General features: G+C 37.7%; 1 protein-coding gene across 9 annotated transcripts in view; it reads left to right on the top strand.

The window, feature by feature from the left end:
• Nucleotides 1-1,009: 1,009 nt before the first annotated feature.
• The window catches only part of LOC127523844 (ryanodine receptor 2), a 109,266-nt gene continuing 96,279 nt past the window's right edge, over nt 1,010-13,996 (top strand). For all 9 annotated transcript variants that reach the window (XM_051914959.1, XM_051914957.1, XM_051914956.1 and 6 more), the window contains exon 1: nt 1,010-1,170. In XM_051914959.1, coding sequence (XP_051770919.1) covers nt 1,126-1,170 — 45 coding nt within the window. In that variant the 5' untranslated portion in view covers nt 1,010-1,125. The remainder of the gene's footprint in view (nt 1,171-13,996) is intronic.

Below are 13,996 nucleotides of genomic sequence, written 5' to 3'. Positions count from 1 at the left end.
TATGACTTATGTCATCATTTTTATGTCATAATTTAATTATGTAATAATTATGACATTCAAAAAGTTGAAATTATGTCTTTGTGTGTCATAATTTCGACCTTTTATCATAATTATGACTTATGTCATCATTTTTATGTCATAATTTAATTATGTAATAATTATGACATTAAAAAAGTCGAAATTATGTCTTAGTGTGTCATAATTTCGACCTTTTGTCATAATTATGACTTGGTATGTCATAATTTTTATGTCATAATTTAATTATGTAATAATTATGACATTCAAAAAGTTGAAATTATGTCTTTGTGTGTCATAATTTCGACCTTTTATCATAATTATGACTTATGTCATCATTTTTATGTCATAATTTAATTATGTAATAATTATGACATTCAAAAAGTTGAAATTATGTCTTTGTGTGTCATAATTTCGACCTTTTATCATAATTATGACTTATGTCATCATTTTTATGTCATAATTTAATTATGTAATAATTATGACATTAAAAAAGTCGAAATTATGTCTTAGTGTGTCATAATTTCGACCTTTTGTCATAATTATGACTTGGTATGTCATAATTTAATTGTAATAATTATGACATTAAAAAATTTCAAATTATGTCTTAGTGTGTCATAATTTCGACCTTTTGTCATAAGTATGACTAGGTATGTCGTAATTTTTATGTCATAATTTAATTATGTGATAATTATGACATTAAAAAAGTCGAAATTATGTCATAATTTCGACTTTTTATGTCATAATTATAACTTGGGTCATAATTAAGATTAAGAAGCTTTTTTTTTGTTTTCCTTATGTGGCAGAAATAAGCTTCCATAGGGATGAACTCAGTTCTACCGTTTAATATTCATGGAAATATTATTAGTGGACATTCCTACCTCAAAATGTTTTGAATTCACAGGGTCTTGTGTGCGGTGTCCGGTGTTGATCAGCAGAGGGCGCCCTGCTGCTGCCGCACGCTCATCTGCATAACCCCGCCCTCTGAGTATGTCAGCCGCCCAATGAGAGCGCGGCAGGAGACACCCGTTACACCCGCATCAGAGCCGCCGCCGTCGCCGCCTGAGAGCTTCATCTGTCCAGCGAGAGGCTCCGAACCCGCGCCGAACCATGACGGACGGCGAAGCCGAAGATGAGATCCAGTTCTTACGGACCGTGAGTACACGCGCTGGGCTCGTGTGTGTGTATGTGAGTGTGTGTGTGGGTGCGCGCGCGCGCGCCGCAGTGGTGCTGATGCTGCGGGAGTCACCGGCATCCGTCCGGATCTGTTGAACGTGGGTGTGAGGAAACAGCGCGCGCCTTATGAGCGCTTATGCAGTGCGTATGTCAGCTGCAGTCCTGATGAAGTCAGTGTTCAGCTCCACTGCAGACACACACTCTGTTTACTGTGATGTCATGCGGCATAAATACTGCAGATTATTCAAACGATGATGGATTAATTCAGTACAGTGCGTATCAATAGATCTTTATTGATCAGTGTGGGAAATGTGCTGCATTAACAGTCACACCGAAGCTCAGATGATACAGCAAATACAGGACATTAGATGCACAATAACACTGAGTGAATGATTGATTGGATGCGGATTGTATTGATTGTAGATGCTGAGCAGGTGCTTGTGTGTCACATTATTTCAGGATGTATAACCAGTGTGAAGTTTAGGAATCTGTCATTGAAAACATCTTTTTGACAATTATTGTGTTGGTTTGATATGAATGCATCAATAATAATATCGCCTGTGGCTTCTTTGCATTCCTGAGTGTCGTCAGTGCAGATGTTGTGCAGCGTCAGACTTTGGTTCTGTTCGTCTAGAACCTCTTGCATCAGTTCTGTGGCCAGATTCGATCTGTTAGTTGTTGTTCCAGCCCCACAGAGACAGACAGAAGTGTGTTCATCGCCTTCAGTAAACACACCAGCAGAAAATCATTACCGAGCATTACATGTTGAAAATGGCATTGATTCCTCCACCGCCTTCAACAGCTCAATGCAGCGCAGGTCACACGGGGGCTCCACGCACTCGGACCGCTGTAACGGCATGTGGTGCAGATGACGATGATGATGATGATGATGATGAAGGTGCATCAGTAACTGCATCTGAGGAGAAGCGAATCTCAGGAAGCCTGTCTGGCTCATATTCACCTCAATATCTCAAAATCAAAAGAAAGAATTAATGAACAAAGAAATGAAACCTGGTTTAGTATCATTAAGTTTTTTTTGCATTGTGACATATTAAATATATATATATATATACATACATACATACACTACCATTCAAAACTTTGGGGTTGGTAAGATTTTTCAATGTTTTTAAACATTGTTTTAATCTCTTCTGCTCTCCAAAGCTGCATTTATTTGATCAAAAATACAGTAAAAATAGTGAAATAGTATTGTAATGTAAATCAGCTGTTTTCTAAGTGAATATATAGTAAACAGTAATTTATTCCAGTGATCAAAGCTGAATTTTCAGCATCATTACTCCAGTCTTCAGTGTCACATGATCCTTCAGAAATCATTCCAATATGATGATTTGCTGCTCAAGAAACATTTATGATTATTATCAATGTTGAAAACAGCTTTATATTTTTGTGGAAACTGTGACACATTTTATTTTTCAGGATTCTTTGATGAATAGAAAGTTCAAAAGAACAACATTTATTTGAAATGGAATCTTCTGTTATATTATAAATGTCTTTACTGTCACTTTTGATCAATTTAATGCGTCCTTGATTAATAAAAGTATTAATTTCTTAAAAACAACTTTTTAATGATAGTGTGTTTGTGTGTGTATATATATATATATATATGTAATTTTATCTTTATGTATTTTCCATCTATCTATCTATCTATTTATCTGTAGACATATATTGTAGTTTTTGTTGTGTATTGCATTTTTTAAATTAAAAAATCAATCACATTTCTGCATGAATTATTTGTTAAACAGTTCATAAATATTTGCTTTGATGCAAAAATTAAAGGGATAGTTCACCCAAAAATGAAAATTATCCCATAATTTACTCACTCTCAAACCATCCTAGGTGTATATGACAAACTTTCTGAAAAACACAATTGGAGTTATATTAAAAAAAAATATCCGGGCTCTTCCAAGCTTTATAATGGCAGTGAATGGGGGCCGAGATTTGGAATCCCAAAAAAGTGCATCCATCCATCATAAAAGTAATCCATACGACTCCAGGGGGTTAATAAAGGCCTTCTGAAGTGATGTGTTTTTGTAAGAAAAAATATCCATATTTATAACTTTATAAACTACAATCACTGACTTCCGGTAACGGCTGTACGTGAGTCGAGTTCCAGTGGAAAAGTGACCTCTGACCCGACGAATGACGTATGTAGGAATAGCGTAAACTTAGCCGAAAATAGGGCTGGGCAACAAACTCAATCTCCTTTTCACTTATATCGACAACCTCCGACATTTCTCTTTAAAAATTCTCGTTTTAGACTTTTACATCATTACGTCATGGATCAGGTCAGAGGTCACCGGAACTAGACTTGCGTACAGCTGTTACTGGAAGCCCGTGATTATAGTTTATAAAGTTATATAAATATGGATATTTTTCTTAAAAAACTCATCGCTTCGCTTCAGGAGTCCTTTATTAACCCCCTGAATTACTTTTATGATCGATGGATGCACTTTTTTTGGGCTTCAAAATCTCGTCCCCCATTCACTCCCATTATAAAGCTTGGAAGAGCCAGGATATTTTTTAATATAACTCAGATTGTGTTCGTCTGAAAGAAGATAGTCACCTAGGATGGCTTGAGGGTGAGTAAATCATGGGATAATTTTCATTTTTGGGTGAACTATCCCTTTAACTCAAACGTAACACGTTCAGATTGACTGTATTAATGAGGATCATGTGTTTAATGTTACAATACAGAATTTCCAAATGGTCCTAAAACATTTTCTTTCAGCAGTATATAGTTTTCTCTCTGTGTTTTTTGAGGCACATGTTTGCATGAGATGTCTCTGTCTGCTGTGATGTAATCTTACAGACTGGAGTCTTGCAGTGTAACCTGGGAAAGAGATTTTGTAACAGCAGCAAGAGCATCAAACTGCCTCGTTTCTCTCTCCTGTCTCTCTCTCCACACAACATTAATATTTGATAAGATTCTCCCGTTACGTAATCGAGAGGGAAGATAAATGAGCAGAGGAGTGCGGAGCTGTCTGTCTCTCTCTCTTCTCCCGTCGAGCTCAGAGTTTCTGTGTGACCTGAAAACAAACAGACGTGTCACGGACAGACGACCTCACCGGCTGCGGCCACGTGGAGTTGAGCCGCTCTGATTGGACGCTTGCCCAGCGGCTTCAGCCAATAGCAGCCAGCAGCATCTTTGGATGCATTTCAATATTGTTTTTCATGTCAAGTCAGTCGTGACACTTCAAAGCAGATTTACTGACCGGATTACTATATCGTGATATGTATCGTTACTGTGATAAAAAATGACTTTTGGTAATGAGTGTTTCTATCAGGGAGCTGCTAGTGCGTTCTATAGTGAACTCTATAATGAATTCTTAAGTGATACAGAACTCATTTTTGCTTGTTTAATGATTGTCTGATTTTTGAAGCACTTCCTTTGATTATGTAAATTGACCAGAGTAAGTGAAATCAAAATAGCGTATATGTAAATCTACCACTATAAGAGCAATCTAATTAGCATATATGTAAATCTACCCATCTATTTAGCATATGCAGATTCCTCTGGCCAGTGTTGTTGGTCAGAAAGCATCTGTAATTCACATCACTAACACATACCACGGTAATACCGTAATAACTTATCTGAAGTTCCATGTGAATGAATGAATATGATGATAATTCAGGGTCGCTCTGCAGGGATCACATGATGAATCTGCTGGTTAGTGCTGATGCTTGTGATTTTGGTCACCTGTGACGTCATGACATCATTATTGAGCTGTAGGGTCAGTGCAGGTGATCACATGACTGAGATTCAGAGCAGCAGTGAGACGACAGAACATTAAACCCTGTGAACGAGGTCCGGAAGGTGTCTATGTAGTGAACACTGATGAGTGGAGGGTCTCGTCCTAGTGATGATGTCTCGAGCTGTGAGACCTGTGTGTGTGTGTTTAATAGAGTCACTGCACGTTTGTCTGATTTACTGTGTAATTAAGAGAGCGAGACACAGAGAGAGAAAGGAAGAGTTTCTCACTTAGGTGTCACTGTGATGTAGTGCTGTTGTGAGAGAGTGAGTGTGAGAGAAAGAGAGAGAGTGTGTGTGTGTATGTGTGTGTGTGTGTGTTTCCCAAACTGTGGTTTATCAGTGGATGAAAAGCTAATAATTCATTAAATCATAAAAATAACAAATTAAAATAAATAAATAAATAATTAGAAAACAACCAAAATAATACTTACATATATATTTTATTTAAAGTAAATGATATTAATATAAATACATTATTACAAATAAAATATATAAAATAAATAATAAATACAAATTGAAATAAAACACTTATTAAAAATGTAATATTTTTTTTAAATAAATAAAATAAAATAAACATTTAAAATTAAAAATCATATTAAAACACTAAAAATTACATATTTTTTTTCAAATTAATAAAATAAATTAAAATACAAAAAAAAAACACTGAAAAGATTAAATATTTTATTTGAAATAAATCGTCACAATCATCAAAAATAAAAAACACTTACAAAAGATCATCAGTGTGATTTTCTGAGTGACAGGTGTCAATTAAAGAATCATGACAGAAGCTGATTGATATTGATCATGATGAAGTTTTAATGAGTTTGACTGTATACTTGGTTCATTTCCCATCATTCTCTGTCTCTTCCAGCACAAGTGATCACACACATGAAGCATCAGATGTAAGTGTGTGCAGTCAGGAGTTTAGTGTTAACTAGTGGACCGTTAGTGCTGGATAATGTGCCTCTGTTAAACAGCTGGACCGTAGCGTGTGTGTTTCTCTTCCTCAGATCAGGAGTTAGTGCGTCATTGTAATAACTAGTTAATCTGTTGGTTCGAATTCTCAAGCAGGTGTAATGAGGATCTGTTACATTTGTAGTGTAGTAAATCTGAAGTGTTACATTGTAGTGAGGATCTGTTTCATTTGTAGTGTAGTAGATCTGAAGTGTTACATTGTAGTGAGGATCTGTTACATTTGTAGTGTAGTAGATCTGAAGTGTTACATTGTAGTGAGGATCTGTTTCATTTGTAGTGTAGTAGATCTGAAGTGTTACATTGTAGTGAGGATCTGTTACATTTGTAGTGTAGTAGATCTGAAGTGTTACATTGTAGTGAGGATCTGTTACATTTGTAGTGTAGTAAATCTGAAGTGTTACATTGTAGTGAGGATCTGTTTCATTTGTAGTGTAGTAAATCTGAAGTGTTACATTGTAGTGAGGATCTGTTTCATTTGTAGTGTAGTAGATCTGAAGTGTTACATTGTAGTGAGGATCTGTTACATTTGTAGTGTAGTAAATCTGAAGTGTTACATTGTAGTGAGGATCTGTTACATTTGTAGTGTAGTAAATCTGAAGTGTTACATTGTAGTGAGGATCTGTTTCATTTGTAGTGTAGTAAATCTGAAGTGTTACATTGTAGTGAGGATCTGTTACATTTGTAGTGTAGTAGATCTGAAGTGTTACATTGTAGTGAGGATCTGTTACATTTGTAGTGTAGTAAATCTGAAGTGTTACATTGTAGTGAGGATCTGTTTCATTTGTAGTGTAGTAGATCTGAAGTGTTACATTGTAGTGAGGATCTGTTACATTTGTAGTGTAGTAGTAAATCTGAAGTATTACATTGTAGTGAGGATCTGTTTTATTTGTAGAGTAGTGGATCTGAAGTGTTACATTGTAGTGAGGATCTGTTTTATTTGTAGTGTAGTGCATCTGAAGTGTTACATTGTAGCGAGGATCTGTTACATTTGTAGTGTAGTAGTAAATCTGAAGTATTACATTATAGTGAGGATCTGTTTTATTTGTAGAGTAGTGGATCTGAAGTGTTACATTGTAGTGAGGATCTGTTTCATTTGTAGTGTAGTAAATCTGAAGTGATACATTGTAGTGAGGATCTGTTACATTTGTAGTGCAGTAAATCTGAAGTGTTACATTGTAGTGAGGATCTGTTACATTTGTAGTGCAGTAAATCTGAAGTGTTACATTGTAGTGAGGATCTGTTACATTTGTAGTGTAGTAAATCTGAAGTGTTACATTGTAGTTAGGATCTGTTACATTTATAGTGTAGTAAATCTGAAGTGATACATTGTAGTGAGGATCTGAAGTGTTACATTTATTCTGAACAAAACAGCAGTTTTTCATCAGTTTTGACAGTTGTTTTTTCTTTTTTTAGCAAATATGTATCAAATATCCAAGTTGTGTCACAAATGACGTTTTATACACTATGCACTATGTACTCTTCCATCTAGTGTGTGAGTTTTATAAGGTTATTTTGTCCTGCAGCATCATAGTCTGATAACTCTGCCCTTCCGATACGCGATTAAAGCTGCAACCACTGAGTTCATGAAGCGTCCAGCATTTACTTCATTTATTCGGTTAATTAACTGCATCATATGGGTAGTTGAAGTGCATTTAAATACCCGGATGATACACTACTCACAACATCTATACTAAACAATGGCATAGAATAGGGAAGTTGCGCTGGTCTTTTCTTCCCTATTGTGCCGTATATCCGAAAGAAACGCTTCTCAAACAAGAACAAATGTAGGGCGGGGCTTGATTTTGTCTGTGGGGAATTGATTGGCTGGTTGTGGTTTGCTATTGGTGGAGCTCATGTGAGTGACAGGTTTATTTTGGCTCCTGTATCAGCAGGTAGATCCTTCTTCCACAGCGTAACATATAGATTTTAATGCATGATAATCTGGTTTGTAATAATTCTCATTGTTTCAAACAATTTTATATGTTCTTCAGTCACAGAAATCATTTTATCTTCTGTATAGACTGTTATTCACCTGGACTGTGTGTGTGTGTGTGTGTGTGTGTTTACACTAGTGCTCTGTCTGTGTGTGTGTTTATCTTTGAAGTGAACAGTCCTTTGACTGTGACCTTTCCACTGTGAATGACCCGATGATATGTGCTGATATTCAGAGTGCCACTCGCGCTGACCTTTTCGGACAGGAAGTTGAAAACAGGCACTGAACAGCTGCTGTTGGAGTGGCATGTGATGTGATGATCTTCCAGCTTTTTAATTATAGTATTAAAGAATAAATGATCATTTTATAATGTTTGTGAATGTCTTCTGCTCTGTAATTTATCTGATGACCGTTTCCACGTCGTGAAGTCATGAGATCCGTGTAGTTCAGATGGACGTGGATGTGGGACGTATTGATGAAAATGACTCCGGTGGTTATTAACGAGCGCCCGTTTGCCGTTTGTCTTTCCCGCGGCGCTGTTTGTTAAACACTCTGTCCATCATCATTCACGCGGCTCAGACATAATGATGAGCGGTCACACCGTTAGTGGCCTCGTTTGTAAAACGCTCCATCACTCGAGATCGGTGGCAGTTTAATCAGCTCTTAGTATGCAGATGGAGACGTCTGTGTTGACCAATCAGCTGCAGAGCATTCCACACTCTGACAAAAGTTTGGAATAATTAAGATTTGTTAGTGTTTCTGCTCACCAAGGCTGCATTTATTTGATCAAAAATACAGTAAAAATATGAAATATTATTACAATTTAAAATATCTGTTTTCTATGTGAATATATAGTAAAGTGTAATTTATTCCTGTGATCAAAGCTGAATTTTCAGCATCATTACTCCAGTCTTCAGTGTCACATGATTCTTCAGAAAACATTGTAATATGCTGATTTGCTGCTCAAGAAACATTTCTGATTATTAATGTTGAAAACAGTTGTGCTGCTTCATATTTATGCTACCATATGTTTGTGTATGTGTTTTTTTTTCTTAGAAATATTTTGTTATATAACATCATGGCATTCAATATGTTTTAAGTCTCAATCTCATATTTTCTCTTCATTTGTGATTCTACTACTGTAGACCCCCTCTCTCTCTCTCTCTCTCTCTCTGCAGTGTTCTTATGTAATCTGATTGATCAGTGGGGAGTGTTCTAGTGCACCAGAAGAACCGAGCAGAGGAGATTCTCTGCACTCCTGCCCTCTGTTTGTTTAGTCCCTCATCACTAGTACTAGTACTCAGGGCTGTACATTAACCCCCGCCAACCCGCCAAATGCGGGTGGATTTCAGCAGTGGTTGAATTCTAGTCTAGTAAATTGTAGTCTTTTAGAAAGGCATCTGAGTTAATAAACAAAGTGCAATGTAGTGTTCTCAAAAATAATGATTTTTTCGATATACATCAATACTGAAGTATCTGAAATGCTTTCAATACTCATTTTCTGCAGATAGCTGCTGCTCTTTCTTATTCTCTCATCTCTCTGACAGCGAGTCGACACACAAACCCACCTTGTTTCATTTGCTCCGGATGAATATTGTTAGTGTTACAGAGCTTGAATTTCAGCATGGAATTGCACATAATTGTACTCATTCCTGCAGATTTTGCGCACATAAAGCCACCTCTCAGTACTAAATTTCTTTCTTTATCACTGCTTATTGCAGGATTAGTTCACTTCAGAATGAAATTTCCTGATAATTTACTCTCCTCCATGTCATCCAAGATGTTCATGTCTTTCTTTCTTCAGTGGAAAAGAAATTAAGGTTTTTGAGGAAAACATTCCAGGATTTTTCTCCATATAGTGGACTTCACTGGGGTTCAACGGGTTGAAGGTCCAAATGTCAGTTTCAGTGCAGCTTCAAAGAGCTCTACATGATCCCAGACGAGGAATAAGAGTCTTATCTAGAGAAACCATCGAACATTTTCTAAAAAAAACAAAAATGAGATACTTTTTAACCACAAATGCTCGTCTTGCACTGCTCTGTGATGCTCCACGCATTACGTAATCATGTTGGAAAGGTCACGCGTGACGTAGGCGGAAGTACTGCGGTAGGGCGAAAAACTCCATCTCATTTTCTCCTCCAACTTCAAAAATCATCCAGCATCGTTGTTTTAAGTTTTTTTGTGAAGGCCGTTTGACTTAGTCTTTGCACATGGATCGGTACTTCCGCCTACGTCACGCGTGACCTTTCCAACATGATTACGTAATGCGTGGCACATTCCAGAGCAGTGCAAGATGAGCATTTATGGTTAAAAAGTATATAATTTTTAATTTTTTCTTAGAAAATGACAGATGGTTTCTCTAGATAAGACTCTTATTCCTCGTCTGGGATCGTGTAGAGCTCTTTGAAGCTGCACTGAAACTGACATTTGGACCTTCAACCCATTGAACCCCAGTGAAGTCCACTATATGGAGAAAAATCCTGGAATGTTTTCCTCAAAAGCCATTTCTTTTCCACTGAAGAAAGAAAGACATAAACATCTTGGATGACATGGGGGTGAGTAAATTATCAGGAAATTTTAATTCTGAAGTGAACTAATCCTTTAAACAGACTAATACACACAAAATAATGTCCGTGTGTCAGGTCTTAAAGTGACAGCAGCCTAATATACCTGCTGCCAAATTATGAAATATTACAAATATCTATATAGCAGTTTTCCCCCTTGTATCAGTGTCAAAATTGTGGCCAGTGAAAATGCTAAGTGGCTAGTAACTTTGGAAGACTACAAACCACAGTGGCTGGCGAGCAAAAAAGTTAATGTCTGTCCCTGCTAGAGCTCATACTGAATGATTCCTCAGATCGTGTGTGTTGTTGAGGTTTGTACTGAGGTGTATATGTGTGTTTAGAAATGCCTCAGTCTGTGTCAGATTAGTCCAGTCTGTCCATCTTCACAGGTTTAGTTTTATCTTTCAGAACTTTTGTTCTGTGTGTGTGTCAGTGATTTTACTGTCTTCACATTAAAAATGGATTACGGGAGTCAAACCGGATTAGAGCAGCAGCTCAACTTGACTAGTAATTGGTCTCTGTGAACATTCCCTGTCGCTCCTGGATTTCAGGATGAATTATTCCAGACCATCCGAGCATCAACTGCTAATGCGGCAGCAGCTTTAACAGGAGATAAAGAATATGTGTGTGTGTGAGATCTGACCTGGTTTCACTTGCTCTTCTCTGTTCTTGAGTTCTTGTGGAAAGAAGCAGAACTTTGTGGTTGTTCTTCAGAGTTTGACCCCTAAACGTCACAGCAGCCTACATAAAGCCAGCGGACGCCTTGAGTAATGAGGTACGGCGTGACTTCATACTGCACCGCTGCAGACGGACACTATTTATAGTGAACCTACAACTGAACTAGAGCTTCTGAGGCCTTCAACACACACACACGGTCATCTCTACACATCCTGTTGTGTGCTGATTCAGATTCCATAAGCTAAGGTCCGGACAGTGGTCATAAACTAGATTAAGGCCTGTTTAAGAACAATAACTATAACTGTTATTGTTCTTAATAAAGTTTAAATAATCACTCTAATAACTCTAAGGGAATAGCCACACCACAACAATAATGATAACAGAATAGAGAAGCAATATCATTGGAGCGATTTTTTTCCCAGCTGATGAAGGATAAAAACACTGAGAGCCAATCAGAATCCATCCTGCTTTAATGAGTTTGAGCATTTTAAGCGACAGATGACAAAACTGCAGCGCACTTATAATAAACAGAACAAAACAACAGAACATCAATTTATCCACTAACCATTCAGAAATATTCTAAAAGTTGTAACTTCTTCCCGAGTCTCTCCATCAGTGTCGACTCCGGTTTGAACAATGTAAGGCTGAACAATGTCGTTATTTTGGCTGCGTGAGATTCTCCAGCTTTGTTGCTGTTGAGCTGTTAAAGCTCCGCCCTCTTCTGGAAAGGGGGCGGGGAGCAGCAGCTCATTTGTATTTAAACGGCGCGTTTTTGCTCACACCCAAATAGGAGCAAATTTGACAAGCTATAATAAATGATCTGTGGGGTATTTTGAGCTGAAACTTCACAGACACATTCTGGGGACACCAGAGACTTATATTACATCTTATGAAAGGGGCATAATAGCTCCCCTTTAATGTGGCACTTTAGCGTCTTTAGCGGGAGAGGGAAGCAACGTGCACAGAACGGAAAGGGCTTGAATGAAGTGTGTTTGGCTCTAGATAAAAATGAGAGAATATAGCACCAAAATATCATTACTATAATGAGCACTTGTGGTCTGAATCGCTCCATTTTTTGATGTGCGATTCACTTTAAACTGCAGAAACGGTAAAATAGTGCTACTGTTGTGGTTATGTCTCGCAGTCCGGTTGGAGCCAAGCCAGGGGCCGGAACCGGACCGCGGTTCGCTCTTTGAAGATGCCTGGTATACTCATTGTTATAGTTATGGTAAAGTTATCACAATAGTTATTGTTATAGTTATCATCACTATAGTTATCATTATACTAGTTGTAGTTATGGTTATGGTTATCGCTATAGTTATTGTTTTTGGTGTGACCGGACTTTTAGGCCTCTTGATATTAGAAGTGGAATCTGGAATTGTTTTGGGAACCTCTGGGAATAAATCAGTGAAAAAACGAGACCCATTTAACCATGATGTGAGTTGAAGATTTCATTCTAATTCTTTGTGTTTTATGAAACTGTGTTTCCAGAGAAAGCAGCTCTGTTTGGATGTGTGTGGATGCGGTTGAACGTTGTCCACCCACAGAAGTTCATGCTCTCCTCTGCTGAGAGGAATCACATGTCTGAAGTGACTCAATCACTGATCTACTGCGAGAGCTTCTGCTTTCTTCCTGAAGCTTCACATTAACTGTCTGACATGACCTGGAGTTGAGATTTAGTTTATTTGTGCTACTAGAATGTACAAGTCCTCTTATAATGTTAGTCCAGGTTTCTTGCATCATCAAAACTATTTATCTTTTCATCTGTATGTAAATGAGCTCTGCAGTGATCCTAGTGCTGATATTCAGGTAAAGTGGGACACTTTTTTCCATTGAGATGACTGGGAGAAAATGTCCTAATTATCGGTCAGATGTTAATGTGCTCATGGATTTGATGTCATAATCCTGATGGTTTGCATGTTAGTGAATGATCTACATGGACCGAGATGCTCGTTTGACTTCTGAATCTGTACATCAAACTCTCATTGATTATGAGACATGCTGAGATGATCAGAGCTGATGTGATTATGAGCAGACTCTATGAGACTGACAATAATGCATGTGATGAGCTTAGAGATAGACAGACAGAAAGAGAAAAGCCATTGTTCCTCACTCGTTCTCTTTCTCTGTGTGCAAACACTCTCACCTTCCATCATGACAGGACAAGCGTGTTGTGTAATACAGTAGTACTCAGCTCTCACTCCTACATGTGGAGATTCAAGCACTTCAGTCCAGAAATACTCAACAAGCGTCAGGTGATGCTCGACCGCTGCTGAGTTCACTCTCTCTCAGAGTCAGGAAGTACCGCGGTTTTACTGCACAGGGTTCCCACAGATGTTTACACGCTTTTGTGCATTAAATGATCATTTCGTTGCACTCACAGAAAGTCCCTGATGAAATATTTGAATGTGATTTGTTCCTGTAGGGCTCATTGATTCCCAGTGTTTGGACTGATTTTAGTTTGTCAGAAACATTGAGCTTCTTTACAGCACTTTAAGACAATACTCTGATTCCCGGTCTGGGAATAAGCCTGTTTTAATGGGAAATCTGTTGCATTTTAAACACCTTATTCAAAAAATCCACTTAACGTAGAAATATATACTAGGGGTGAACCGGTGCATGTATTTGGTGCATACAGTCAGATGACAAATACAGTCAGTCACAGGCGATCCACACTCCAATCCAGAAGGGGGCGCACACGGTAATGTAACGCTGTTTGCTAACCGCCACATCAGGAAAAAGCACAGAAGAAGACCGGATGATCTATGCATAGATATGTTTACGTGTAATCTCTCAACCAGCGTTTCAACCACGGAAAGACATCAATAAAGAGAATAATATCTCACGTAGCATTACATATACCTCAGGCAAGTCATTTAGAGT

This window comes from Ctenopharyngodon idella, chromosome 12 (assembly GCF_019924925.1).
Source record: "Ctenopharyngodon idella isolate HZGC_01 chromosome 12, HZGC01, whole genome shotgun sequence".
Classification (NCBI taxonomy): domain Eukaryota; kingdom Metazoa; phylum Chordata; class Actinopteri; order Cypriniformes; family Xenocyprididae; genus Ctenopharyngodon; species Ctenopharyngodon idella.
This window is presented reverse-complemented; position numbering and strand designations above follow the sequence as displayed.